The sequence below is a fragment of the Bos grunniens genome, chromosome 22 (genome assembly GCF_055505025.1).
Source record: "Bos grunniens cultivar Pamir isolate PY7600 chromosome 22, Bosgru_T2T1.0, whole genome shotgun sequence".
NCBI classification, from domain to species: Eukaryota; Metazoa; Chordata; class Mammalia; order Artiodactyla; family Bovidae; genus Bos; species Bos grunniens.
In genome coordinates this window covers 51270655-51298350 of record NC_141186.1, presented here as the reverse complement: position 1 = coordinate 51298350, position 27696 = coordinate 51270655, and the positions used below count along the sequence as shown (strand labels likewise).

The following is a 27696-nucleotide window of genomic DNA, read 5'->3' as shown; positions in this document are numbered from 1 at the left end:
TCCAGAGAATGTCTGAAATGGCCCATATGATGGGCCCCACTAGTCTGGCACTTCATTTCTTCAGCACCCACCTCACCACACACCTGGCCAGGAGGGACCTCAAAACGTTCTGTGATGATTTGGTTTAAAATCTTCTCTGGGAATTCCCTGGTGGTCCAGTGGTTAGGACTCTGCAGCTCACTGGTGAAGGCCTGGGTTTTCGTCCCTGGTCGGGGAACTAAGATCCCACAAACCACGCGGTGTGGCAAAAAAAAAAAACAAACAAAACAGTCATACTTAGCACCCTTACCAAACCATGCATGTCAGGAGGACCACAAGATCAGACCTTGAAATTCATATATAGGTGTTGGACAGGATGTTTTATCAAAGCTGAGATAAGGTGGGACAGAGGAGGAAACAAGGAGAATAGCCTGATAATGCAGAAGCGGCAGTGGCCATAGAGCTGAGACTCAGAGAAGCCTTGTGCGGAGGCCCGGCCCGGGGAAGGGTCATGGGGCAGGCTCAGCAGCAGCAGAGCTATGGTCAGAGGGGGACAGAGCCCCTTAAGCAGTGCATCCAGCACATGCAGCCCACCAGGGTCCAGACACTTAGGGCTGCACCCAGTGAAGGCCCAGGACAATCCTGTTGCTGCCCACACCTAGCAGACCCTCCTCCAGCAGTGTGTCAGCACCAATAGCCAGCTTAGCAATTCCACTATTACTGCAGGGCCTCACACCCAGCTCTCCAGGCCCCTCTCCATGACCAGTAACCCCACGTGGTCCTTGTGCTATTATTCCAATAGAAAATAACCAACTCTGGTCACAGGGTTAGCTTTCTCCAGGAGCTCCTGCTCACCACCACCCCCTAACTCCAGCCAAGGCTGAGGGGTACTAGCAGGGCCCACATGCTGGGCTTATCGTAACACTGACCCAGGCTTGGGGGCAGGGATGGACCACTGCGGTTGCAGGGCCCTGCCCCACCCTTCCCTGCCTTACACACTTTCTGGCTTGCTTGAACACCTGCCTATGACTACTTTGTTGCTCCCCATCCCCCTCCAGCTGGAGATACCCACTCCTAACCCTGTGCAGTTGGAGACCGAAGTCTCACGAGACTTGCCCTTGCCTTGCAGTATGTGTGCACAAAGGCAAGTGTGCTGGGACATGCCTGCTGACCCACTGTGAGCAAACAGCCTGGGATACCTGCCAGAAGCCAAAGTCTCAAGGAATCAAGGGAGGAAATGGCCTGGCAGGGGCCTGCACCCTCCCTTCCACAGGAAGCCAGCCAAGATTAGCTCTGGTCCTCTCTGCCTATCCTTTTGGAGCAGGGTCTCCTTCCCCAAAACCCAGTTTTTTTCCTGCTCTATTCTCCCAAGGGATCCAGATGTTTTGCAAACTACAGCAAAGAAATACCTGAGAAAAGGAGGGACTGCCCTCCACCCACATGTCCTTCCTGTTCCCCAATAAGTCCTTCCTGACCTGCTATCTGTTTGTCAGCCCCAGTGCCTACACCTTTTATTCCATGCTGTCAGCTTCTGGAGTTTCATGGGGTAGAGTCCACCTCTTGGGTCTGAGGTACTGATGTTGCCAACCATAGCTGCCTCCAGGCAGGACTCAGAATCAGTGGAATCAAAGGGCAGAAGTCAGGCCCCAAACATCTGCTGGCACTGGGGGCTTGGCTTTATGATCCAAAGGGCCTGAACTGGAACCTCATCATCTTTCCTCAGACCAGAGCACTTTACAGGATCTTTGACACACACTCACTCACTCACTCTCTCTCACACACAGATGCTGCAAAGGGGAGGTGGCCACAGGACCTAGTGTATCACAGTGACTACGTCTGCTTATTTGTCATTTATTTTTAAAATATATTTAAACAGCAGCAATCACTTCCAAAATGCCAAAAAAAAATTACAGTTTTTTAGAATAAAATTATAACGTTTATAATGCGAGTGAGAAAGAACCGAAGGTACAACTGAGAATCAAACCACGCAGCACTGGGGGTGGCTGGAGAAGCCAAGGCCCACTGGTTGGGGTGGGGGGGTGGGTCAAGGTGACAAGAGGTCCCAACCTGTGAGGCTTCCACCCTCAAATCATCCCCCCAACTCCCCATTGACGAAGCCAGTGTCCTCTAGGTTAGAGAAGGAGAAGCGGCAAAGCGCTGGCCCTCTGGGGGGGATCCCACAAACCCAGTCCCCCCACCAGCCAGGGACCTGCTAATCGACCTCCTCCATGTTGCTGTAGGTGGGGGCTGGGCGGTCCACAGGGGGGGCGAAGCGTTCAGGGGCTGTCCGCGTGGGGGCCACCTCGGGGGCCTGGCCAGGGCCTAGTCCCTGCAACAGAATATGAGGACAGGGGTTGGGGGCTGCCCAGTATGCCGCCTGGCATCCCGGGGGTGCTGGCTTTGAGCCCTGGCACCCAGGGGAGGGCCCCAAGGCAGGCGCAGACAGCAGCGGCGTTGAGACAGAGAGACGAGATCGGGCCTGAACAGTCTCGCTTTATTAACACTTTAAATACAAGAAGCTGCTTGAGTAGGGCTAAGCCCTAGGTCAAGGGTAGGAGCAGCAGGACAAACGGACAGACGGCTGGAAGGGATACCCACCCTGGGATGCTCTGCCCCTGCAAGAGCCACAGTCCCCACCCTGTCCCCTCAGAGGCACCCACTGAGCCCCAAGTCAGTCCCCACCACAGAGGCAGGCATGGCCTGGTGGGGAAGGTAGGTGGACCAGCTCACAGCAGCTGCCTGCCGGTGAGCTCATCTCCAAGGGCTCTGGGATACCAGAGGATAGAACACGTTGAGCACAAGGGCCACCAAAGCTGCCACGGTGCCCAGAACAAAGTATCGGAGACAGCCCTCGTCTGGTGTGGTAGGGCCACGTGGCGGGGGGCCCACCCAGTCTTGGGGCCCCCAGGGACCCAGAGGTGCAGGCCCCTCGGGTACCGGCTCCTCCTCGGCCTCCAGCTCCTGCCAAATCCGGGAAGCCTACGGTGTGCGGAAACGGCCATCAGCGCCCAGGGCAGGGGTGAGTGGGGAGGGAGACCCAGTGTCCCTAAGACCCCTGGCCACAACAGTCCCACCCAAGATAACTGGCGCTAACCCCCTACATCCCAGGTCAGGCGGCACAGAGGGCAGGCAGGAGCCAAGTGGGTCACTCGCTGGGTTGTTGAGACAGAGCACCAACCGTGACAGGTGAACCCTGAAGGCACTGTGGCCTCAGGACACCCCCCAGTGGACATGCAGCTTCCCGTTGGGGTGCAGTTAGTGTTGGGGGCTAGCCGGTCAGCGTTTTAGCCCAGGCTCCCCACAGAGGAGACTGGCTCATGGAGGACATAACTGCCAAGCCCAGAGTCATCTCCTGGCTCCCTCCCACCTATGTGCAGATCCTGATCACAGTCTCAGAGTCTGCGCATAGAGGGCTGAAGGGAGAGCAGCGCCAGGAGGAGACTAGTCCAGGAAAGAGTTGGGGCTGTGCCCACCAACCAGGCCTGGGACCCACGTCAGCAAGAGACAGAAGATCCTGAAGGCCCAGCAGGAACAGATGCCCACCTCAGAGAGGGGGACGGCCACACAAGGCTATGGACTGCTGGCGCAGCCCTGGCCTGAGTGCATGTCAGAACTCGGGGACAGTCATAAGGGAGGGTCTGTGGGCCAGCGTGTGGGGAGCAGCAGAGGGAAAGCTGGGAGTGCTGGGTACAGTCCATTCACAGCCCGGTCAAGTCTGTAGCAGCTCCTGGCCTGTATTTGATGCACACGCCCCTGGCCACGTGTTGGTGTGTATGTGCCTCTGTGAGTGTCCCTACAGCCGGTAATGGCTCTGGCTAAGGCTGCAATGTGAGGGAACCCCATCTGTGGCTTAAAAAGCCAGGGCTTTAGGGGCTGAAGAAGAAGAAGCTGTGCTCTATGCGCTGCCCCCCAACATCTGAGAGTTGGGCCCCCCTAGCCTGTGAAGCCTCCCCGTGCCTCACCTGGCTGGCAGCTGACTCAGCTGCAGGGCCCAGGTCAGGGTGGTGCTCAGAGTGACCTGCCCGGGGGGGCCTCTCCACGGGAGAGTTCCGCCGGCGGTAGAAGAGGACATAGGCATAACGCGTCACCACCTGGCTCTCGTCTACCGTTGTCACCGTGCTGTCGTCGAACAGGCGCCAGCCTACGGCAAAGCGGGGAGAGTGTGAACAGGGCCTGCGCCACCGCCCCTCCCGTCCATCCTGTCGGCGCGTGTGCCCTCACCCACGTCGCTGCGCTGGCTGCTGCGGTCGTTGGGCAGGCGTGCGCAGGCGGTGTAGTGGCCGCCGATCATGCCCCCGTAGTGGTTGATGACGGCGTACAGGTCGTAGCTGGGCAGCTGCTCCTCTTTCTGACCGATACAGAACTTGCCCAGGTCCAGGTTCCTGCGGGGCCGGCCCGAGAGTGGTCAGCCAGTCAGCAGGTGTCCCTCCCCGCCGCCACCACCAGCCCTGACTGCAGGCAGCAGGGCCCTGGCTCACCGGACGGGGAACTCCACCAGGTCGTTGATCTTGTCACGCCAGATGAAGCTGCGGAAGGAGAAGCGCTTGAGCTGCACGATGAGCACGTTGGGCAGGCGCCACAGCAGCAGCTGCTTGGAGGCCTCGCGGTGCTGTTTGCACTGCGGGCAGTACCTGAGCGGGGATGGGGCACGGTCAGGGGTGGCAGAGCGCCTGGCGCCCTCGCCCCCCACCTGCCGGCCACCCTGGCCTCACCAAGCCTCCTCGGGTGCCAACACCTCCGGCCGTGTGAAGAGGTTGAGGCACTGGTCCAGCGTGAAGTGGCCGGCACGGGCAGCCTCGCCGGCAGACCCAGGGTCCTCGGCGCACTCCAGCTCCTTGGAGGCCACCAGCACGAACTCCTGCAGGCGCTCGTTGTTGCGCCAGACCAGGGCCAGGCTGCAGTCGTCTCCCAGGTCCAGTGGGACGTCTCCTGGAAACGGGCAGGGAGGGGAGTCACATTGCTGTGGGGAGCCGCCGGCCCAACCCACACCAGGGCTCCCCCGCCTGCCGGCCTCAACCTTTGTCCTCTAGCCGCTGCTCTCGGTTGGACGCATCAATTCTGTAGATGAAGAACTGTGGAGTGTGGGCACTCAGGGCTTCACTTGGGTGTTGGTACCCGGGCACAGCAGCTGAGAAAGGACACGATAATCGGAGCTCTCCTGTCTACCAGGGCCTGACCCAGCTCTCCCCTACCTTCCCTACCCCAGAGCCTTTCAGCAGACTTTTACCTTCAGGCCGGGACACCCTCTCACCAACAGTCAAGGCGCCAACTTCAACAGGCCCACTGGCCACCATCTCAGAAGAAATGCCGCTGGTGCTGGGCACAGGGCCCCGATCAGGGGATGCCCATGCCCGGGAGGCCCCAGTGTCCCCCTCAGCCACAGGGGTCACCAACTGGAGCTCTGGTGGCTGAATGGGGTCCCTGTCACTGTCCCCGGCCTCCAGGGAGCTAGTGGAGAGTAGCGTGGTGCAGCCAGGGCCCTGGGACTCCAAGGCCATGCGGCCGGGCTGGAAGGGCGGCTGGAACACACTCACAGAGTACCTGGCGACGGGCCGCAAAAGCCAGTAAGAATCCAGACCAGCATGGCTGGCGCCTCTGCCTTCCACCCCGCCTTAACCCAGGTCCTGGGCACTTACCGGGCATAGCCCTCTAGCAGCTGAGCAAGACGGGCGTAGGTGAGGCGCGAGGCGGGGACACTGACCAGGAAGGGGTAGCCAATGTTCTCGGGGCGGCAGAGGCCCTTGTGGTCAGGCCAGTGGGTTTTCTGACAGAGCCTGGAAGGAAAGTGGAGGGAAGAAGGGGGCTTCAGCCCTACCTCTGCACCAGGGCCAGCCCAGCTTCCCCAGGGGTCTGGGAGAGTGGCAGCAGATGGGGACAGGTAGAGGACTTAAGACACCCAGGCTTTACGTGAAGAGGGAAGGTGGCAGGTGGAAGCAGGAGCAGGGACGGGGCAACACGGGAGTCCTCACTGGTTGCAGTAGCCCACGCGGTAGCACCGGGTACAGCGCTTCAGCTTCTCGTCCTCTGACTGCTGCTTCCGCTGGCAGGCTGCACACTTGGAGATGGGGATGCTGGGCACCTGGGGGCGCTGGGGTGGGTGGCCTGGCTCAGCGAGGGCAGGCGGGGCAGGCAGGCCATCCCCGCCCCCCCCAGGACCCTGGGTCAGCGGGGTGGCCCCTACTCACCTGTTGTACCTCTAGCACCACCACCCGCTCCTTGGCCAACTCTGGGGACAGCAACTCGAAGCAGAGGAGTGTGTCGGACGGGGACACGGTGTCCAGTGAGTGGGAGGGCAGGAACACACGGTGGAAGCGATTCTTAATCACCTGGGGATAGAGAACACACAGATCCAATGTGAGGACGAGCACTTCCCCTAGCCCTGCTCCAAACCACAAGATCTGGCCTTGATCTTGGGTCACTGGGGACTTGTCAGGGGTAAGAAATATACGCCTCCACTGGCAGCAGCCTCAGTGCCCAATAGAGTAAGGAGCCTGGTGCATACAGAGGATGTAAGATCAGGATTGGGACAGCTATGAACCGTACCAGCTCTCCACACCAAGGGCCTCAACCCTGCTGTCACCCCAGTGGGCCCTGTGGAGACTGCAACGTGGTTACTCTGGAGGGGCCACCTTCCAAGAAGTGTGCCCCAACCTCTACCCCGGTGAGGAACAGGACACTGCCAGGCAGCAGCACACAGATCGGGGAAAACAGGAGGGAGAAGCACAATGCAGAAGAACCAGAGCTGGTGGACGGCTAGTCCTGTGGCCCAAGGTCCTTATCTAAAGAAGACCAGCTGGGGGCCACCACCAAGAGGGGGAATATATTCAGATGATGGCAGGGAACTGAGGGAACCTCATGTGCATCGCCCAAGTGCCTGGTTTCAACCACGCCTCATCTGGCAGCATCCCACCTGTCTGTGCAGTCACATGCACATCTGCGTGGACACATACAGATGCTAACAACTGCACACACGTTATCTGTGTGCTGCGAACACAGACACACATCCCTGTGCAGAAGGGGCAGGGAAGGACAGACACACCTCAGCCAGACGCAGGTTCTCAGGCTTCACATGGACACTCTGAGATAGGGAGTCCAACACTTCGCTCGCACTGGAGTTCTCTTTGCTGACGCTCACCAGAAACTGTGGTGACAAGAGGAGAGTGTCCGTCGGGGAGGGAGGCCAGGGTCTAAGGCCATAGCCCGGAAGTACAGGCCAAGTTCTCACCTTGATGGGCTTGCTGTGGGGCTCCCGGGCGAAATAGAAGACAGGGAGAACCTTTTGCTTCTGGGGCAAGGGCACTGGCAGGTACAGGAACGGGTCAAAAGTGATGGAGACCTGCAAATGCACAGGTGCCACTGGGTGGCCGCACAGGGAGTGGAGGGGCAGGCTGCTGGTGCCCAGAGCGCCCGATCCAAGCCCGGGGATGGCTCTCGGGCCTCACCGCCCAGCCTCAGGCTGAGTATGTTGGACAGACCAGGAGAACCGGTAGGAGAGAAGGATCCCTGTTTCTGACACTGGAAGCCTGCTCCGCCAGGCCCCTCCCATGTGCCTTTCCAATTTTTCCCATACCCCACTCTATCTCAGGTCACCCAAAGAGCGCTTTCCCCTCAGTCAGGAAGCCCTTGCAGCCTGACCTCTGCAGCCCACAGGGCCTCAGGCCTCGCCCGAGCTTCTCTGCCCAAACTGTGCTCTGCAGCACCTAAAGGTACCCGCGCCTCTGAGCCCATTCTGAGTAGGCTAACCAGGACAAGCGAGGGGGTGCCTTTTTTTCTAGGGAGCCCGTCACACCTTTGCACACACGGGGCACACCAGCTTCGACTTGTACTGGCCCTGAAACAGGTCCACGATGAAAGAGTCGTTCCTCATCTTGTGCCGCTGCCAGGCTTCCTCAGCCACCACCTGAGAAGCAGAGTGGTGAGGGCCGAGGAGATCCGGGGGCCGGGACGGGAGGGACACAGGCGCACCGCTGCCCCCAACTCTGACCTCATCAGGCCGCCCATCTGAGTCCACAGTCTCCGTGTAGGGCTTATTCTGAATGCGGTTCAAGTCCTCATGCAGCCCATCCAGCAGGAAAGCCATGAACTCCTGGGCATCGTGCTGGGCGTAGCCTGTGAACTGGCTGGCCTTGCTCGCCACGATGGCCTGGATACATGGGCAAGGTGTGAGCCCAGAGCCCCAGCACCGGCTGGCTGGCCCTCCCCACCCTCTCCAGGAGTGGCCACAGATCACCTTCAACTTGGAGGGCTGGAAGGCATGGTGGGTGCCCTTCCACAGCGCCCGGAGCAGCACAGCAAAGCCGATGGCCAGACGCCCACCAGTCCCCAGCGGGTTGTTGTAGTTGATCTCAGCCTCGAAGGAGCGGTCTAGGGACAGCAGCCCAGCAGAGATGTGAGCGGGGGCAGGTGTCCCCCGTCCCTGGGCTCCAGGTGCTGCTCTCACCATGGAAGAAGTCCCGCAGCTCCCGCGTGTTGGACAGAGACTGAATGACGCTGTTCATGAAGCAGGTGTTGCCTAAGTTGACGAGGCCGGTGAAGCCTGGCAGACACACCTTCTTCTCTTCCTCCTCTTCTTCCTCCACGCTGTCTCCACTCACCGGGCTGTGGGGCATTGGAGGCACCATACATGTGGGCTTGGGCTGTGGGAGCAAGAGAAGCATGAGAGAGCAGCCCTGAGCTCTCCAGCCTCCAGCCCTGGCCCTCTGCACCCCGAGATTCTCACCGACGCCAGGTGTGGCTCTGACTTTGGGGCTACATGCTCCACGGGGGTGCGGGTGGCCACCCCATCGAGGCCTGTGTCCTCAGATCGAGCCTTGGGTTTCTCCTTCTCCACGGCCCGGGCTTCCTCCTGGCCTGTCAAGGGATGGGGTGTACCTCCCGGTGGGGCTGAATCCAGGGGGGATGGACCTGTCGGCACGGCGACCTTTGCACCACCCACTGCACCTTAAAAAGGGGGAATGGGGGGCTGGTGGTTAGCAGCATGTGGCAGGGGGTGGGGGTCCGAGTCCCAAGGACCAGGCAATGAAAGGAGCTCGTGGGCAGACCTCGTGCAGCCGGGGCCTCCAGGCCCCCCCAGCGCTGGCTCTGCCGCTTGCGGAGGCAGATGTCGATGCGCGAGGCCGTGAAGCAGAAGGTGCACTGCTCGGGCTCGATCAGGTTCCTGCAGGGGAAGGCTGCACTCAGGGCCTCCGGTGGCCAGATGGCCCAGGGACATGGACTGCAGGGCAGCAGGACAGGCAGAGGGGCGGGGCTGGGCACCACCCACCTGAGCTTCACCTGCCAACGGAAGATGGTGTGGGGTCCACAGCCCGGATGCAGTCTCAGGAAGTTTCCGTCCCTGCAGGGGCAGGGCAGGAGAAAGAGCGTGAGACACACTGCCCTGCCTGAAGCACACTGTCTGCCCCAGGTCTGCCCACCCACCCACCTGGTCTGGAAGATAAGCGTGAAGTCCTGCTCACGGAAGAGCACTCGAGAGGTGTCCCTGCGGATTTCCTTCACATACACGTGCACCACCACTGAGTCCGGCCCCTTCTCGTACGAATCATTCTTGACAAATGCCAGGTTCACCGTGGACTCGGGCTCTATATTGAGACCACAGCTCAATGCCACCCAGGACAAGTTCCAGCCTGTTCCTATTCTACTCCCTGCCCACCCACTCACCCACCCACCTTGCAGCTCGAGCTCGGCCTGCCCAACCCCAGCCCCACCTTTACCATCCACCAAGGCCGCAGCATCTGTGGCCACTGCCATCTCCTCCTTGGAACAATCGTCCTTCTCAGGGTCTCTGCTCCGAGCCACGGTAGGGGACACTGGGTCGCTCCTGGGGGCTGCTGCCTTCTTTCCTGTCAAAAGTGCTAGATTCTCCTCTGAGCCCAGGAGGCAGGTCTGGGGGGTCAGTGGTGGTACACGGAGCTGTTCCTCAGCCTCAGCCTATTCATGGCGAGATCATGGGCAAGATCAGCCTTGGGTCTGGCGGGCGGCTCCCTCTCCACTGGAGTCCACACCCTTCCCCCCTCACCTCCCAATCCCCAAGCAGGCACCCCACTCTCACCTGGGTGGCCGGCTCAGCCAGGAATTGGGGGGCATCACCCCGAGGCCCAGGGCCATCTCTGGGCCCTTCCCCCTCTGGCCCTCTGCGGAGATGCACGGCCCTCTTGGCGCTGGGCCCTGCCTGGGCCCCAGGACCAGCCCCAGCGCCTACCTCACCACGGCCCTGGGCCCGCTTCTGGTTGCGGGCCTCCTGCTTAGCCCGCCGGGGCTCAGGGCCTGGCTCCAGGGCAACGGGAGATGGCTCCTGCCCATTCTCCTGGCACCGCAACCCTGGCACCAACTCCTGGGTCCCTAGAGGTTTCTTCTGCCAGAGATACAGCAGTCAGGCTCTGTCAACTACACTGGGGATCCCTGCCTCTCCCCTCCCACCACTCTGGGACTTACCAGCAGAGAGGGCCACGTAAGCAGAGGCACCTTCTTGGGCAGTGACAGCTGCAGGAGGCCACCTTTGCGAGCCTGCACTTTGGTGCAAGAACTCTCTATCTCGGCATAGAAAACACCACCCCACTGCCGACCATCTGGCAACAGAGTGGAGGAGTCAGCTGGGGCAGGGGATATCAAGGGGCTCACATACACTGCTGGCCTCGGAGCAGAGGGACGTACCTGGGAGCCGCAGCACACAGTCCGTGTCTGTGAAAGCAGCGTCAACTTCCTCCAGCCGCAGGGGACCGGTTCCCACGCGCAGCTTGACAATCACCTCATCAGCACTCTGCCTCCAATCGAGCCCTAAGTCTATACAGGGAGTGACCAAAAGATTGTGAGGGTCTCGGTGAGCTTCTGGTGAGGATCAGCAGGTACCAGACACCAGCCCTAATGGAACTGCTCTAGACAAGGGCTATACCCCCACAGCGCCCACCACCACTCTCCCACCAACCAAAGCACTCTAGCATCCAAAAGGCCTATTCTTTACTCACCCTCTTTGGTCTGCTCCTCCCGAGGAGTGAATGCTGACCCTGACAACAAAGGAAAGAACAGGGAAACGAAGATAAACAGGTAGCCTCCGAGACTAGAACACCCCATCAAACACCATGTTGAGGACTTCGGTCAAGTACTACAAACTTGAAAGCTGATGCTGTACCCAGCCTGCCACTGATCCATCTCTCAGCATCAGATGAGGATGGAAGGAAGAACAAAAAGAGTCATCTCCCAACCCGCCATGTGTATGCTCAATAGGAAGGGAGGAGGAGAAGGCCACAAAGGCTCCAGGAATGCCACTCCCACCTCTCCTAGGATCGCCGTCTTTGCTCTCCTGGTTTGCTCGATCCTTCTGCTTTTTCTTACTGGTTGCCTCCTCCAGTCCTGGGGGCCCTCTCCTTGGGCCTGTAGCGCTGGCCCCACCAGACATCTTGAGCCGCTTGGTCGACAGCCAGAGTGCCCCGGGGTCGGCAACGGCGTCTGGGTCAGGGCTACGACGCTTTCTTCCTGGCCCAGCTATCTTGGCAACTCTTTGTGGACAAATTCTCCAGCAAGGAACAGACAGCCTAACGAGAAGGGGACCAGTGATCACTACCAAGGGCCGGAGTTTGCTCCCTGGTTACACCCAGGGCTCGGCAACCTAGGACATTTCTAACCCTCCAGAGCAGTGTCTCTCCAATACCTGAGGCAGCCCTGGCTACTCTCAGACGATTCCTAAGAGGGACTAAATAATGCACGTAGGAGCAACCACTTCTGGCTGAGCCTCCTAGACGCTGCCGCACAGACCCACAGAGAAAGAAGCCTCACTGAGGAGGAGCCAGGTCAGGGCAGCCATGGCCTGGGACCAGGCTCCTTCATCAATCTGGAGATGAGCCATGGCTCCAGCCCACAGGGCTGGCGCTCTGAACAGGGTGCTCACTTTTCCTTCACTCTCACTGGCTGCTTAGTCACCACCCAAGAAGTAGGAGGTGGAGGAGGAAGCCAGGAAAGGAGGAGACAGACAATTAAACAGCAGGAGGCCCGGGCATTGTAGCTGAAAACAGGCCCAGCCCAGGTGCTACCACTGCCCAGGCACGGTCTTCAGGTTAAGGTGCCCCACCTGCCACATGACAGTTTCCACCCTTCTCTGAACCTGGTTCTATGCACTGCTTGCTTTTGTTTTCTTTTTTCCCTACGTCTGAAGAGATTCTGCTCTCCAGCTGCTGTCCTATGCAGAGAGGGTCTTGCAAAAGCTAAGGTGAAAAGGGTATTCAGATGTCACACTTCCCTTTCAGCAATATCCTCACCTCAAGGCGCCCTGAGGTAGAGACTGAAACAGACGTTATCCCCTTCCTTCCCAGGTCCGCCCCCTCATCAGCTCTGAGCCAGAGACTTCTACCCACTTTCCCACAGACCCACAAGGGGATTCTGGGCTGTTTCTCCACCCAATATAAAGTTCTCAAAACTAAGATGAGGGTGGGGATGAAGAAGGTGTGTATCCAGGATCCCTGGCAGCCCCCAGCACGGCCTGAGACAGTGGCAGGGCAGATAGTGACCAGTCTGTGTTCCCCAGTGTGAGTGTGTGTGGGGGGGTGAGTGGGGGGAAATGTCGGGGGCGGAAAGAGATTCTTCTACGGGTCTGATGTGGGACTGGTGGGCTGGATCTCCAATCACGACAGATCCAGAGTCGAGAGATGGACATCCTCCGCCTCTTTGCTCCCATGCCCCAGCTGAAGGTCGCGTCCCTCCCCTATCCTCTTGGGACGTTGAGGAGGGAAAGGGGCTGCCTAGAGACCCAAGGTAGCCTAATCCGGCCGCGCCGGGTTACTGACCACAGACCAGCGCCCCAGCCGGGCTGCGACCCAGTTCCAGCCTCCGAACCCCGGGCCCACCACCACCTCCTCCAGAAAGCCGCCCTCACTCGCTGCCAGCCCTCTCGGAGACGGCCGGCCGGCCAGCCACAGGCTGAGTGTAACAACCCAGCCTGCAGTAGTGGGCCCAGCAGGCCGCCGGACTCGAGGGGTGGAGACTGGACGGCCCGTGACCTTGAACAGGCCGCCCCGGGCCCGCGTTGCGGCCTCCCCGCTCCGGCGCGACAGGCGAGCAGCGGCCAGCCCCACTCACCGAGCGAGGCCGCCGCCGCCGCCGCCGCCAGCCCTCTTCGGGCCTTGGCAACCCGCTCTCGGTTCCGGTTCCGGCGTCAGGTCGGTTCCGGTTCCGGCGCGCCCCTCCCCCGTCCCGGCGCCGCCGCCACCACCTCAGCTGCTTGTTTTGTTTCGACTTCCAGTTACGGCCGCGGGTGGCTGCACGCAGGGCCGGTGACGCACATCCGGCGGGAGCGAGCACGCGGCGCCGGGCAGCTTCGGGGGCGGGCCGAGCGGAGGGGGCGGGGCTCCGGTGCCTGGGCCTCGCTGGGGCCCGGCGGGTGGCCGCCTCTACAGACTCCTCCCAGAGACCCCGCCTCCCCAAATCAGAGTCCAGACCACACCCGGGAATTCACACTGGTTTATTGCGGGGGGCCTTGCCAGGCTGAGGACTGTTCATGCACAGGCGATCATGCGTGCGGGGTAAGGCTAGGGACCGGGGCGCGCCTCGGGCAGGGGTCACTGGCAGGTGTTGTAGATCTGGACCTGCAAGTTGATGGCCTGAAGCACACTGCGCATCCTGGCCTCCAGCCCGTCCAGCTGAGCCGCTTTGCCCTCCAGCGCCCGCTCGTTCTCCTCATAAGTGCCTTCCAGCTCTGGCAGAGACGGGTCTCAGATGAAGGGTCCTTCTCCCAGAGAGCCTCACCTTTCTGGGGCCCTCCCACCCCCATCCTCACCTTGCAGCCGCTGCAGCTTGTCTTGAGCGGCTTGCAACAAGCCCCGAGCCTCGTCCCGCAGTTGCTCTGCCCGCGCCTGCGCAGCCAGCACACCCTGGGCCTTGCGCTCAGCCAGGGCCCTCACTGTCTGGTACTGGTCCCCCAGGGGGCCCTGCAGCAGCTGTGGATGTAGAAGCCGGGGGCTGAGTGGTGGCCCAGTGGAGGCCCAGCCTCTATCCCCAGCCCTTCCAGCTGGCTCTGCCTCAACCCACCTGTTCAGCTTCCCGGGCACGATCCTGGGCACTGCCAGCCGTTTCTTCGGCACTCGAGGCTGCCAGGCTATTCCCTGCTCGCTTCAGTTTCAGAGCCTCCAGGAGACCATCCAGTTGCTGAGCCCGCTCACCTGCGGAGCTCAGTGCCTGCTCAGCACCTGCCATCCTCTCCTGCACCTGCCGTGGGTGGGCCCAGGATTAAAGGGGTTTATGTGGTGTGCTCCTAACCTGGCCCCACTGGTGTCCAGGGAGGCCACACCTGCTGTAGGGTCTGCTCTGTGTCCTGTGTGTCAACCACTGCCCCCTGGATGGCACCCTGAGCAGCACCCTGTGCCCGCTGGGCCTCCTCCAGTGCTGCCTGGACTGTCTCTGCCTTCTGTTTCTCACCCTCAGCCCGGCTCCTAGGGAAGAGAGGGAGTCAGAGCCTGCCAGTATCAGGATCAGGTGTCAAGGAGGGGGCAGCAGGGGTGCAGGAGGGTCCAAGGTTGGGGATCAGACCGTGCCCGCCGCGCGTCGTTCAGGAGCTGCTCGGCCCGGCGCACGTCTCCCACAGTGCGCGCCAGGATTGTGTCCACATCTGCCAGGCTCCGGACCCTCTCTGCAATCTCACCCGCCAGCTGCTGGATCTGCTCAGGCGACGCTGGGATGGAGAGTTCTAGCACCCGGGTGGCCACCATCTCAATGCTATCAGGGTCAGCCCCCTCCTCTATGGGGACACAGGCAAGGACTTAAGGTCAGAGCTTGGGCACAGGGACACGATCTGGGGATATGGACTCAGAGACCACACATGGGGTATGGATTTGCTAGCAGGCAGAAGGACAGTAACCAGCAGCTAGTAACTACAAGGACAGGACTCTACATGGGACACAGATTTGGGGCCATGGACTTTGGGATGACATAAAGGCAGGGCTCGGGGTCCACACATCCTGAGTCCCTGCCCATTGGTGGTCACAAACACAGGTGCCGTGTGGGCTCTGACTCAAGTATGAACACAGACACAAGGGAAACACCACGTGGCCTGGGCCACAGGGAGGCTCACGGCTGAGGAAGTCTTTCACATTCTGGATAAGTTGCCGCAGTTCCTGGTTGGCCTGCTCCACCTGGCCCCTGGACGCATGAGCCTTGTCCAGGGCTGCCTGGGCCCGCTGCTGGGCCTCGCCTGCCTGTCGACGGGTTTCAGCTACCTGGCTGAGGATGCCACTGCCTTCTGCCAACGCCCGCTGCAGCTCTGCCTGTGTGTGGCGGGCCCGACCCAGCGCCAGGTCCGCCATGGCTGCTGCCCCACTGCAGCTGAGGCCCCCACAGCGGGGCTGCCCCTCCTCATCCCGGCAGCCGGCACCCCCGCAGGGGCTCGTAGCACAGGGCGCATCTCCTGGGGACCCACACACCTGCCAGGCACAGAACAAGTCAGGGCTGGGGGAAGGAACAGCCACACCCACATGTCCCACCCCACACTGAGCCTTACCAGTTCGTTGATGCCTGTCAGACTCAGGGCGTGGGTACGGGCAGAGAGCTCGCCCAGGGCCCGCTGGTTGGCTATGTGCCTGCGGTTGAAATCCTCCCTCCGGGCACTCATCAGGGACTCTGTCCGGTGCCGGGTGTCTGCTGAGTTGCTCACAGGGCTGGGCACTATCAGGGCCGACATGTTGGCACGGCGTTCTGCCTCTGCAGACAGGCTGTGGGCCTGGCGGATGGTGTCATAGGCACCTGAGTTGGGCAGAGGCGGGCAGTCAGCTGAAGATCCACCCTGATCCAACTGCCTCAGGGGTCACCAACTCACCCAGGAAGTTTGAATGCTTGAGCAGGTCCAGATGCTGGTCAAGCTGCCGCAGCGTGAGATTAAGTGCAAGCCCGTCTCGCTCTAGACTACTCAGTGCGTGGTTGGCGTTGAAATTGTCATCCTGCACGTCTGTAAGCTCAGCCTCCAGCCGGGTCAGGTGCTCCGTGGCCTCCCCGATTTCGCGCCTGTGTGAAGTGATACAGAATTCAGGCCTGGCGCGTTGGGCCCCTGCCCCATCCCACCACTCATCCTCGGGTTCGTCCGCACCGCAGCTCCTTTGTGGCCTCCACGAGCTGTGCAGTGGAGGCGGCGGAGGCGTTTCGGGCAGCCACGATGCCCTGCACAGTGCCCAGCTTCTCCTGCAGGTGCCGGAAATTGCTCTCAAAGGCACCCAGCACGCCCGTCTGCTGCAGCTCTTGCGTCCACTGCTCCAGGCGCCGTGTGCGGGCCGCCAGATCCTGCACCACGCGGTCCCAGTCCCCAAAGCACGCGTGGCAGGGATGGCAGGTGGGAAAGACTCCCGAGAAGCCACGGGCACACTGGTCACAGCGCACGCCAGACACGCCAGGGCGGCAGCTGCAGTGGCCCGTGGAACGATGACACTGAGGTGTATCTATCCCACGAGGGTCACAGTCACAGGCTGTGTGGGCAAAGGACAGACCACAGGGTCAGGGTGCCAGTGGAGCATCCTGGGAAGCAGCCCCCCATCTACTCTGGCCCCTCTAGCCCCCTTACCTCGGCACTGCAACCCAGGGTCTCCCCAGTGGAGCTCCTGGCACTCAGAACAGGTCCGCCCACCGAAACCAGCACGGCAGTGGCACTGACCTGTGAACTAGAGTGGGAACAGGCAGAGGTCAATCAGGGGCAGAGCCGAGACCGGAGGCAGGCAGCTGGCCCCACCCACCCAGGGGTCCACAGGAAGTGCCCTACCTCGTTGCAGGCAGGGCCTCTGGCTCGGCTCAGGTGGCAGGCACAGGGCTGGCAGCCACGGCCACTGGTGAGGTTCCAGAAGTTGGGGGCACAGCGGTCACAGCTCAGGCCCTGGACGTTGGGGAGGCATGGACACTGCCCGCTGCTTGGGTCACAGTTGCAGTGGTCAGTGGATGGACACTGCCGGGCATCTGTGCCCAGCAGGTTGCAGGTACAGCCTGTGCCAGCCGAGATGGGGACACCAGTCAAGGGGTGCACACCAGTCAAGGGGAGCCCCACCCAGTGGTCCTCTCCCATCCCCACACTCACGGTGACAGCTCTGTCGGGCAGCCTGCCCATGGAAGCCAGGCTTGCAGTGGGCACAGCGCGGCCCCTCCGTGTGGTATAAGCAGTGCAGGCATTGCCCCGAGTGGGGGTCACAGGCATCCGGGTCCGTGGGGTCAATGTTCCCACTGCACTCGCATGGTTGGCACCCGCCGCCTGGCCTTGATGGGTCCCCAAAGTGCCCGGGGGCACAAGCTTCGCATCGCAGCCCTGCCCACGGTCGGAGGGTGGGGGGAGGCGTGAGTGCTCAGCCCAGCTGCTCCACCCTGGTCCCGCGCCTGAACCTCCTCACTCACCTGTGTAGCCTGCCCGGCAGTGGCACACAACCTGCTGCGAGTACCCATCCCTGTGGCAGGAAGTAGCAAAGTGCCGCCGGCTCCCGGGGCCTTCGGGGCAGGGGCAGGGCCGGCACTGGCCCCCGTAGGGCAGCCGGGGGTCCCCATGGAAGCCAGCAATGCACCTGCAGGGAGCAGAGGGAAACGCTGCATCCTCCCTGAGCGGTGTGCCTACCCACCCGCTCGTCCACGGCTGCTCCAGGCTCACCTTTCACAGTGCTCACCCCCAGTGTGGTCCCGGCAGCCCAGGCAAGTGCCAGTGTTGGGGTCGCACTCGTCTGCGTGCCCATGGCAGACACAGGGCCGGCAGCTCGGGAACCCCCACTGGCCTCGTTGGCAGCGGTCACAGCGAAGCCCAAAGGCACCAGCTCGGCAGGGGCACTGCCCACTGGTGGCATCACACAGGCCACTGAGTGCCCCCTCGGGGCTGCACTGGCAGGCTGGGGGCAAGGCAGAGACTGAGCCAGGGAGGGGCTTTGAGGGGAAGCTGGGTGAGGTCAGGGTGGAAGGTCAGGGGATGGAAGAGAAGGTCAAGTGATCAGAGCTGAGGATGTGGGGTCCGAAGCCAGAATGAGAAGGAAGAAGTAGCACCAGAAAAAGGAGGAAGAACAGTAGTGGGGAGGGGGGCAGACAACTGGAGGGATGAGGCCAGTGAATACCTTGACAACCCGTGGGGCCAAAGCCATAGTAGCCAGGGGCACAGAGGTCACAGCGGCGCCCAACCACTGCAGGTTTGCACCGGCACTGACCGCCATGGGGGTTGCACTCGGAGCTCAGGGAGCCCTGGGGGTCACACTGACAGGCTGTGGGGAGAGGGAACAGGGCAGGTCAGGCTGAGCCCCCACACCTCCACCCCACCAGCCACACCACACACACTCACGCAGGGCTCCGTTGTAGAGCAGCGTGGACAGGCTGATGAGGAGGGGGGCACAGGCCTCAGAAGGAAGGGGCTTGCTGGGCATCAAACCCTCCTCGTGGCAGCGGTAGCGTTCAAAGGTGGCCCGGCGCTCGAGAGAGGCTGCGTCACCCCCGCTAAACATCTCCAGCACCAGGACACGGGGCAGCAGCACCAGCTTGAGAGATGAGAAGGAAGAGTGCAGTTCAGAGCCTGGACCACGTGGGACCACCAGGACACGAAGCTGGGTCCCCCCAGACCTGCCTGTTCCATCCCCAGCGCTGTCCATCTGGCCACCACTACGAGACCCAGCCCACAGGCCCCACCATCTTGGTAGGTATGGGAAGAAGGAGGTGTTCACCGAGTCAATGAGTAGGCTGGCTCCGGAATAGGGGGCCTCAGGCTGGGCACTTCCTCCTGTTCGCACCAGCTTGAGATGTAGCTTGTAGGAGATGCCAGGCTCCAGGCAGACAGGTCTGGGAAACACCATGTGCCTGGGGTAGGGGAGGACAGGTATGGGGGTCACCCAGAGTTCCCCTATGCCTCTTCTTGGGCCTCCCCTCGCCACACCCAGCAACCAAACCACTGGCCAAGAAACAGACTGCGCTGGGCCACTGTCTGGGCCACAGCTGACAGCCAGGCAGAGAATCTGTATAGAAGATTCCCATAAACGTGCCTTCACTGGGATCATCACCTGTGCTGAAAATACTTCATATGGCCTTGCAACCCCACAGCATTTCCCTGGCACAAATATTCAGTTCAGTTCAGTTGCCCAGTTGTGCCCGACTCTTTGTGACCCCGAGGACTGCAGCATGCCAGGCTTCCCTGTTCATCACCAACTCCCGGAGTTTACTCAGACTCATGTCCATTGAGTCGGTAATGCCATCCAACCATCTCATCCTCTGTCATCCCCTTCTCCTCCTGCCTTCAATCTTTCCCAGAATCAAGGTTTTTTTCTGAGTCAGTTCTTCACATCAGGTGGCCAGAGTATTCGAGTTTCAGCTTCACCATCAGTCCTTAATACCTTCCAGTTTTCCCCCAGGTCCTTTTTACGCTTCCTTCAACCCCCACCTCCAACCTTTGACCAAGGCTCCTCTTCACCAAGACTGCATCACCTCCCCCTGCCCCAGGTCATTCCCAGCAGCTTCTAAACCCACCCTAGGGTTCTTCTTCGATTCTCCCTGAAAAAATCTTTACTCAAGATTCAGGTCTCCCTCAGCTGCTGCTCTTTGTTCTCCTGCCCAACACAGCCCTAAAATGTAACCGTAGTCACTGCGTCCACTCTCTAAGCCTCCCACTCCCGAGGAGCTTGTGTCCCAACATGCCATGCAGTCGGCCTGTCCCAAGGTCACCGGTGACCTCCCTGTAGCCAAACCCAGCGGCTACTTCTCTATTCTTATCTGCTGAGGCGTCCAGCAGCATGCAGTGAGAACCGTACGCCTTCCTTCCTCAGACGCTCTTCTCAGTTTCTGGGACCTTGTCCAGACTCCTGACTTTTCCCCATCCCCCAGCTGCTCCCTCTCTACTGGGTTCTAACACTAGAGTACCCCAAAGCTTGCTTCTGCTCCTCCTTCCTTTTTCTGGTCATTTAATTGAGAACCACCTCTTTACAGACAAGTCTTACATCTCCAACGTGAGCCCTCCAGTAATTCCAGACACACAAATCCAACCACCCCCGGCCTTGTCCCCTCATGTCTCAGCATCTCAGAAGTGCTCCCCGCTAGGTCTCCATCTCAGAAAAGAGCCCATGCCACCCAGACGTCCAAGCCCCAAACCCTGGAGACACCTTTCCACATTTTCTCTCTTTCCTACATGTCTAAGCTGTCAGCTCTGCCACCAGAACCCTATGGAAACTTCTTTTCCTTGCCACCTCAACTGCTACACCTGTGTCCAGCCTGCTGTCACTCGGCTAACTCAGTAACTTCTAGCAGAGCTCCCACCTTCCACCTGGGCCCTTTAGGTCTATCCTCCACTGGAAAACCAGATGAGTCTTTGTTAAATGTAAAGTTGGCCAAATGTCCATGGTGGGTACAGCCAGGCTCATTATGCTATTCTCTCTGCTTCTATGTATTTCTATTTTTCAGTTCGGTTCAGTCGCTCAGTCATGTCCGACTCTTTGCGACCCCAAGAATCTCAGCACGCCAGGCCTCCCTGTCCATCACCAACTCCCGGAGTTCACTCAGACTCACGTCCATCGAGTCAGTGATGCCATCCAGCCATCTCATCCTCTGTTGTCCCCTTCTCCTCCTGCCCCCAATCCCTTCCAGCATCAGAGTCTTTTCCAATGAGTCAACTCTTCACATGAGGTGGCCAAAGTACTGGAGTTTCAGCTTTAGCATCATTCCTTCCAAAGAAATCCCAGGGCTGATCTCCTTCAGAATGGACTGGTTGGATCTCCGTGTACTCCAAGGGACTCTCAAGAGTCTTCTCCAACACCACAGTTCAAAAGCATCAATTCTTCGGTGCTCAGCCTTCTTCACAGTCCAACTCTCACATCCATACATGACCACTGGAAAAACCATAGCCTTGACTAGACGGACCTTTGTTGGCAAAGTAATGTCTCTGCTTTTGAATATGCTATCTAGATTGGTCATAACTTTCCTTCCAAGGAGTAAGCGTCTTTTAATTTCATGGCTGCAGTCACCATCTGCAGTGATTTTGGAGCCCCCAAAAATTAAGTCTGACACTATTTCCACTGTTTCCCCATCTATTTCCCATGAAGTGATGGGACCGGATGCCATGATCTTTGTTTTCTGAATGTTGAGCTTTAAGCCAACTTTTTCGCTCTCCACTTTCACTGTCATCAAGAGGCTTTTGAGTTCCTCTTCACTTTCTGCCATAAGGGTGGTGTCATCTGCATATCTGACGTTATCGATATTTCTCCTGGCAATCTTGATTCAGCTTGTGCTTCTTCCAGTCCAGCGTTTCTCATGATGTACTCTGCATAGAAGTTAAATACGCAGGGTGACAATATACAGCCTTGACGCACTCCTTTTCCTATTTGGAACCAGTCTGTTGTTCCATGGCCAGTTCTAACTGTTGCTTCCTGACCTGCATACAGATTTCTCAAGAGGCAGATCATGTGGTCTGGTATTTCCATCTCTTTCAGAATTTTCCACACTTTATTGTGATCCACACAGTCAAAGGCTTTGGCATAGTCAATAAAGCAGAAATAGATGTTTTTCTGGAACTCTCTTGCTTTTTCCATGATCCAGCAGATGTTGGCAATTTGATCTCTGGTTGCTCTGCCTTTTCTAAAACCAGCTTGAACATCAGGAAGTTCACGGTTCACATATTGCTGAAGCCTGGCTTGGAGAATTTTGAGCATTACTTTACTAGCGTGTGAGATGAGTGCAATTGTGCAGTAGTTTGAGCATTCTTTGGCATTGCCTTTCTTTGGGATTGGAATGAAAACGGACCTTTTCCAGTCCTGTGGCTACTGCTGAGTTTTCCAAATTTGCTGGCATATTGAGTGCAGCACTTTCACAGCATCATCTTTCAGGATTTGGAATAGCTCAACTGGAATTCCATCACCTCCACTAGCTTTGTTCATAGTGATGCTTTCTAAGGCCCACTTGACTTCACATTCCAGGATGTCTGGCTCTAGGTCAGTGATCACACCATCGTGATTATCTGGGTCGTGAAGATCTTTTTCGTACAGTTCTTCTGTGTATTCTTGCCATCTCTTCTTAATATCTTCTGCTTCTGTTAGGTCCATACCATTTCTGTCCTTTATCGAGCCCATCTTTGCATGAAATGTTCCCTTGGTATCTCTAATTTTCTTGAAGAGATCTCTAGTCTTTCCCATTCTGTTGTTTTGCTCTATTTCTTTGCATTGATCGCTGAAAAAGGCTTTCTTATCTCTTCTTGCTATTCTCTGGAACTCTACATTCAGATGCTTATATCTTTCCTTTTCTCTTTTGCTTTTCGCTTCTCTTCACAGCTATTTGTAAGGCCTCCCCAGACAGCCATTTTGCTTTTTTGCATTTCTTTTCCATGGGGATGGTCTTGATCCCTGTCTCCTGTACAATGTCACGAACCTCCGTCCATAGTTCATCAGGTACTCTATCTATCAGATCTAGGCCCTTAAATCTATTTCTCACTTCCACTGTATAATCATAAGGGATTTGATTTCTATTTTTACATGATAAAAAGTTTAAAAGAAATAATGATTTTTAAAAAAAGATCCATGAAACAAATACGAACCCCCCAATATAATAAAAACCTTAATCAGGCCAGTTACATCCCTGCTCAGAGCACTCTGACACCCTCCCAAGCCCCTACAGGCACCCCCCTATCCTGACACTGAATGGGCTCCCCTCAATTCCTGCCTTGGCCTCTGGAACTTGGGCCCCTGAAGGAGCAGGCCCGGTTCTCTCTACTTCCTTCCTCTGAGCCACACCGTGCCCAGCAGCATCGGCAAACAGCAGCCAGGAGGAGCAGGCACTCAAAGGAACAGATGAATGAGCAGTTGGAGTGGAGCAGCCGACCCACAACCCGCCCCCCAAACAGTGGTAGGTGCTCCCACTAGCGTCCTCACCTGCTGCCTGGCCGTAGGGTCCCTGGGATGTGGTCGTCTTGGGGCAGCACGTGCCCACATGAGCTGCGGGCAGACACAGGCCCTGGACGCTGCACGGTCAGTTCCATCTCCGCCCACTGCTCTGGCACCTGGGGGGACACGGGATGATGGAGGAGGTGCTCTCACGTGCAGAGGGTGAGCTCTGGGTTAGGTGTCGCAGGATCTGACCTGGGGCTCCAAGCGCAGCAGCACGTCGTAGTCCATGGCTCTCGGTACAGAGGCCACCACGAACTCCAGCACCTGGCCTTCCCGCAGCCTAACAAAGCCCGGGCCGGTCCAAGATGGAGTGCCCCCAGGGGTCACCAGACGCTCCACCACATCGAGCACCTGGGAGGCAATGCAGCCGGGGGTGGGGGGATCTTCTGCCACAGCCTGTCCCCAGGCCCCAGCTCTCCAGTGAACGCCCTGCTCAAGGCAGACACCCTCCCTCCACCAGGCGCCACCCATAACCCAGCCTCTCCATCCATAGTGCCATCCATGCCCTGCCCCCCAACAGTGCCCCGCTTACCTGCCCCCGGGGTTCCTCAGCCTCCCAAGTTAGGTGGTCAAGGAAGGGCCGGAAATAACCAGGCTGCACCTGCTCGCAGCGTCGCCCCACCATGTGCTGGCGGCAGCGGCACTGACCCGTGGCCTCGTTGCACCTGGGGAACACGTGGTTACTCCAGAGGATCCGCCCTCCTGCCCAGGATCCTCTCCCCAACCACCCAGGGCCCCTTATACAGCACTCACTGGGGATCCAAGGCACCACCGATGTCGCAGTCACATGGACGGCAGCCGAGCAGGTCGTGGCTCAGCCCCCAGTGGCCAGGCTGCGGGACAAGAGGTTGCTGAGGGCCCAAAACAGACTCCCCTCTCTGCCCAGCAGAGAGTCCGATGATGACTCTCAGCCTCTACACTCCTTGGGGAAAGCATGGTCCCCAGACCACTGGCTCCCACCCTTGGCCTCTCACCCAGGTTCAGGCCCTAAGCCCTCAGCACCCACCCAGGGGGGCATGGACACCACCCCCCAGCCCTGTGCTCTGAGGACAAGCGCAGAACTCCGGCCCCCCTCCAGTCACACCAGGCAGCGGTTGCAGCCCTGGCCGGTCACCAGACGCTTGCAGAAACAGGCTCCACTGTTGCGGTCACAAGGGGTGCCCCCCGGCACCGTGCCCCGTGGGTCACACTGACATCCTGCAGGGAAGGAGATATCAGCACTGTGGGGAGCTGGAGCAGTGCTCGTGTCTGGCTGGATCAAGAGTAAGAGGTCCAGGGTCAAGGTCAGGACTGGAATCAGGATAGGAGGCACATACGCTGGCAGCCCAGGGGGTTGTTGGCACTGAGCCCAAAGAAGCCATCGCGGCACTGCTGGCAGCGAGAGCCCACCACGTGTTCTTTGCAGCGACACTGGCCCGAGACCAGCCCCAGGGCAGGGTCATCGTGGGGATCACAGCGGCCCCCGTCTTGGGAACCCATGGGGTCACAGTCACAGGCTGAGGGCACAAAGAAGTGCAGAGTTACCCTAGGCCAATGAGCCCAGCACCAGTCAAGTCTCAAGCCCCACCCTAGATTCCCAGTCTGGCCCCCACCACTCCCCCACCCTCCTCCCCCACCACTCCCCCACCCTCCACCCCAAATCTCTGTAACTTGGCCATAGTCTGGCACATCCTCTGCTCTAACCCGGGGACAGCCTTCCTGCTCCAGGGTTCAGTTCCCGCCTTACAGCGGCACACAGCAGGGTCACGCAGGTCCTTGGTCGGGTCCCGGTAGAAGAAGGGCCGGCAGAGCTCACATTGGCGCCCGGCTGTGTTGTGCTGACACCCATCACACACGCCTCCGCTCACATTGCCGGATGCCAGGTATATGGCCATGTCGAAGTGACAGCTGTGGGCGTGCCCGTGGCACTCGCACTCTTGGGAGAGGGGAAGGAAGAGAGGGCAAAGGTCACTGGAGGGACCATGCCCTGAGAGGAAGGGACTTAGGGACCCCCAGTGCCACCTTAGGTCCCTGCCACCGGCCAGAATTTGTGGGTGGGGGTTTGGCTTTCTACTGGGCCCCTCATCAGAGCACGCTGTTGAGAAGGGTTGAAGGAGTCCCCGGGGGCATTGAGACCAGGATGAAAAGTGAAAGTGTTAGTTGCTCAGTTGTGTCTGACTCTTTGTGACCCCATGGACCATAGCCCACCAGGCTTCCCTGCCCATGGAATTCTCCAGCAAGAATACTGGAGTGGGTTGCCATTTCCTTCTCTAAGGGATCTTCCTGACCCAGCGTCAAACCCAGGTCTCCTGCATCGCAGGAAGTTTCTTTAACCATCTGAGCCACCAAGGAAGGCCCCTTCACAAATCCTTTTTTTTTTTTTTTGGCCACGCCTTATGGTTTCAGGATCTTAGTTCCCTGACCAGGGATTGAACCCAGGCCCTGGCAGTGAAAGCGCTGAGTCCTAACGACTGGGCCACCAGGGAATTCCTTCCTGATATCCTTCAGACACAATCTAGGTATTAGGGACTTAACCAACCATCTCTAGGTTGTACCCTGGGCACAGCCAGGCCACAGAGTTTTGGGGCGGTGGGGGCTGGGGTCTTACTCACTCTTGCAGGCATGACTATGGCGGTCCTCAGCCGGGTGCCAGGGCAAGTCATGATAGAAATCCTGACACTGCTCACAGTTAAGGCCGCGAGTGTTGTGTTTGCAGACGCAGGCCCCATGAACCTAGGAGGGTGGGCAGGCGAGTGGTCAGCACGGCCCAGCCGGGCCTGCCCCTGCCCACAGCCCAGCTCAGCCAGCCGAAGGCCCTCACCATGCCCTCAGCGTGGGCTGGTGCCCCTGGGGCGGGCGCACACTGTGAGGCGTGTCCGTAGCAGAAGCAGTTGCCACGCACGACCAGCTCATAGAGGGCATAATAGTACTTCTCGCGGATCTCCCGCCGGGGGTCAAGCAGGTTGTCCCCAAGTGTGTGTAGCCGTGTCAGATTTACCCGCAAGTTGGTGATCTTCAGCAGGTCTAAGCAGAGGGAAGAAGACTGGGAACCCACTGGCCCACACCCAGCCAGGGGGCTGAAGCTGCCAAGGTCACCTTGGGAGACCTCCTGTCTCTAGCTGTATGAGCTAAACTGGACTTGGCACCTGCCCTAGGAAACACCCAAAATAGCTCCCGAGGCCCCAGAGAGTTAGCAGCCGGACTCTGGGACTGTGCCAGGCTCAGAGAAGGGAGCACTCACTCTGGATCCGTGGGCTGTAGGGGTCTGGAATGGGGATGGCAGGGTCCAGCACCCGATAGATGACCTGGGAGGGCATGGAGGCATTGCAGACACTGGACCTGTGTCCAAGGGCACGCCCACCGTGCCCCCTCTCTGCCCCAAGCCCAGAGGCCAGCCCTCACCTCGCCTTCAGTGGATGGCTCAATCTCTGAGTAGCGGGACTCACAGACAACATCGTCCCAATGCCGTGGTGGGGCTAGCGGGACTCCAGGGAAGTCTGCAGCACAGTCATAGGAGAAATAGCGGTACACGCGCCACGTGCGTCCAAAGTCAGCCGAGCGCTCCACCAGCATGGCAGCGGGGCGAAATGTCTGGGTGGGGAGCACGGCTCATCAGCGGGCACCAGGACCCAAGTCCAGCCCAGGCCTGTCAAGAACCCTGTCCAGCTGGGGCCTGCTCTCAAGCAGCTCATGGAGAGGTAGGGGTGACCAAAGTGAGCCAAGAATCGGGAAGGAAAGCCACCCCGAGTGGGGAAGTCAGGATCCCCAGGGAGACAGCGCCTGACCCAGCCTGGGATTGGAGCAGCGTGTACACAGGCCTGGAGGTGGGAGGCAACAGAACTGTGGGAGGTGAAAGGGCCTCCCATCTAGCCAGGGCACAGCATATGAGTACAGAGAGGCTGGACTGAAGATCTGGGACTCTGTTCATGGGCACTGGGGAGCCAAGCAGGGTGCTTCAAGCAGGCTCCCAGACATGCGGGCACCTTGAAGGTCATGATGAGGTGTGTGAAATGGAACTCAGCCTCCAAGTCCAGCTGGATGGTGACCATGGGGACACCTGGGGCAGGAGTCAGAGGTCAGGGCCTTGAGGCTACTTGGTGGGCAGCCCTGCTCCCCCCATACCCCACCCGCAGCCTCACCATTCTCTGACTGCCACCAGGCTGCCCGGCGCTGTGGTGCAAAGCTGGTAACTACATTCTGGATGCGATGGCTGTTTGGGTTGTCTCTGGCAGAGAAGGGGCGCCGGGAGTCACACAGAAAGCATTTCTTCTCATCCTGGGTCGGATCAGGGTCAGGGTCAATGTCTCAGCCACTGCTAGTCCATCCTGACTCGGACCCCCACCTCCACCCCAGTCCCACCTGCAGGTGACTGACGATGCAGTAGGGCTGGGGGCCGCGCAAACCACAGGTGGACGAGGCGGTCAGTCTGTCAGCGCGGCCCACCAGCAGGTCGCCTGTGGCAGGGTAGCAGCTTCCCCGAGAACAGCTTGGCACATCCGGGGCTGGGGCCTGGGCCAGGGCGGTGACCAGCACTGGGAACAGGGGGTCAGCTGGTTCTGCTACACTACCCCACTCCCCGCAGCCCCTGATCCAGCTACCCCAGGACCCACCATCACATCCCACCCCCGCCAGGCCTTCACCAGGCCCTCTCACCGCTCAGCAGCAGGCCCAGATGAAGCTGCCAGGGCCCAGGCTGTCCCGGCAGGTCCCTCCCTCGTCCCCCTGCTGCGACCCACTCCATCCTGAAGAGGAGAGGAAGAGGATGATGGGGGATGAGAGGCCTGGGGCCCGTGCCCTCCTATCCCCTCCCTTGGGGTCCCATGTTGACTCTGCCTGTGTGGGTCCTTGGCTGATTCCCCACTCGGTCCTCTGTCGGTCCAGCGGTCCCTCCACTAGCGCGGAGTCC

The 27696-nt window shown here is 59.5% G+C and overlaps 2 protein-coding genes across 25 annotated transcripts; both read right to left on the bottom strand.

Moving 5' to 3' along the window:
• Positions 1-1816: 1816 nt before the first annotated feature.
• On the bottom strand, positions 1817-13104 carry USP19 (ubiquitin specific peptidase 19). 22 transcript variants are annotated; one of them, XR_015151659.1, is made up of 27 exons: positions 13045-13104; positions 11248-11507; positions 10941-10979; positions 10630-10758; positions 10411-10544; positions 10028-10330; positions 9684-9906; positions 9401-9557; positions 9242-9313; positions 9021-9136; positions 8699-8919; positions 8420-8615; positions 8210-8343; positions 7964-8122; positions 7769-7879; positions 7205-7315; positions 7019-7120; positions 6165-6305; positions 5949-6067; positions 5616-5753; positions 5207-5520; positions 4997-5107; positions 4692-4908; positions 4458-4610; positions 4205-4361; positions 3942-4120; positions 1817-2308 (listed from the first exon to the last, which is right to left on the bottom strand). XR_015151659.1 is itself a non-coding variant. In XM_086368039.1 (27 exons), exons 2-27 carry the CDS (start codon positions 11369-11371, stop codon positions 2192-2194), a joined length of 3981 nt encoding a protein of 1326 aa, XP_086224165.1. In that variant the 5' UTR covers positions 11372-11507; positions 13045-13104; the 3' UTR covers positions 1817-2191. The 22 variants fall into 22 exon arrangements, 16 of the variants coding, with proteins under 16 accessions (XP_086224165.1, XP_086224168.1, XP_086224167.1 ...); XR_015151662.1 differs by having other exon boundaries at positions 8699-8913; XR_015151661.1 differs by having other exon boundaries at positions 9690-9906.
• Positions 13105-13411: 307 nt separating this feature from the next.
• Positions 13412-27684, bottom strand: LOC147348524 (laminin subunit beta-2). Of its 3 annotated transcripts, none has more exons than XM_086368029.1 (33): positions 27619-27684; positions 27444-27532; positions 27150-27322; positions 26930-27065; positions 26774-26847; positions 26193-26381; positions 26032-26095; positions 25612-25814; positions 25403-25523; positions 24538-24726; positions 24128-24307; positions 23896-24008; positions 23565-23644; positions 23344-23476; positions 23004-23162; positions 22797-22924; positions 18618-18750; positions 18242-18434; positions 18021-18164; positions 17570-17801; positions 17323-17486; positions 17012-17236; positions 16703-16920; positions 16508-16604; positions 16040-16412; positions 15773-15957; positions 15458-15699; positions 15032-15380; positions 14491-14698; positions 14252-14393; positions 13993-14169; positions 13742-13901; positions 13412-13660 (listed from the first exon to the last, which is right to left on the bottom strand). In XM_086368029.1, the coding sequence occupies exons 2-33, from the start codon at positions 27529-27531 to the stop codon at positions 13524-13526; spliced, it is 5409 nt and encodes a 1802-aa protein (XP_086224155.1). In that variant the 5' UTR covers position 27532; positions 27619-27684; the 3' UTR covers positions 13412-13523. The 3 variants fall into 3 exon arrangements, with proteins under 3 accessions (XP_086224155.1, XP_086224153.1, XP_086224154.1); XM_086368027.1 differs by having other exon boundaries at positions 27624-27684; XM_086368028.1 differs by lacking the exon at positions 17012-17236 and having other exon boundaries at positions 27624-27684.
• Between the last annotated feature and the right edge of the window lie 12 nt (positions 27685-27696).

Coding starts and splice junctions, on each gene's coding strand:
- LOC147348524 (XM_086368029.1), bottom strand. CDS start 27,531: ATGGAGTGGGTCGCAGCAGGGGGACGAGGGAGGGACCTGCCGGGACAG. Junction 18,751..22,796: donor ACCCTACGGCCAGGCAGCAG/GTGAGGACGCTA, acceptor CCCCTACCCCAG/GCACATGGTGTTTCCCAGAC. Junction 13,661..13,741: donor CAAGCTGCAGCGGCTGCAAG/GTGAGGATGGGG, acceptor CGTCTCTGCCAG/AGCTGGAAGGCACTTATGAG.
- USP19 (XM_086368030.1), bottom strand. CDS start 11,371: ATGTCTGGTGGGGCCAGCGCTACAGGCCCAAGGAGAGGGCCCCCAGGA. Junction 7,880..7,963: donor CAGATGGGCGGCCTGATGAG/GTCAGAGTTGGG, acceptor TCTGCTTCTCAG/GTGGTGGCTGAGGAAGCCTG. Junction 2,959..3,941: donor CTGAGTCAGCTGCCAGCCAG/GTGAGGCACGGG, acceptor CGCACACCGTAG/GCTTCCCGGATTTGGCAGGA.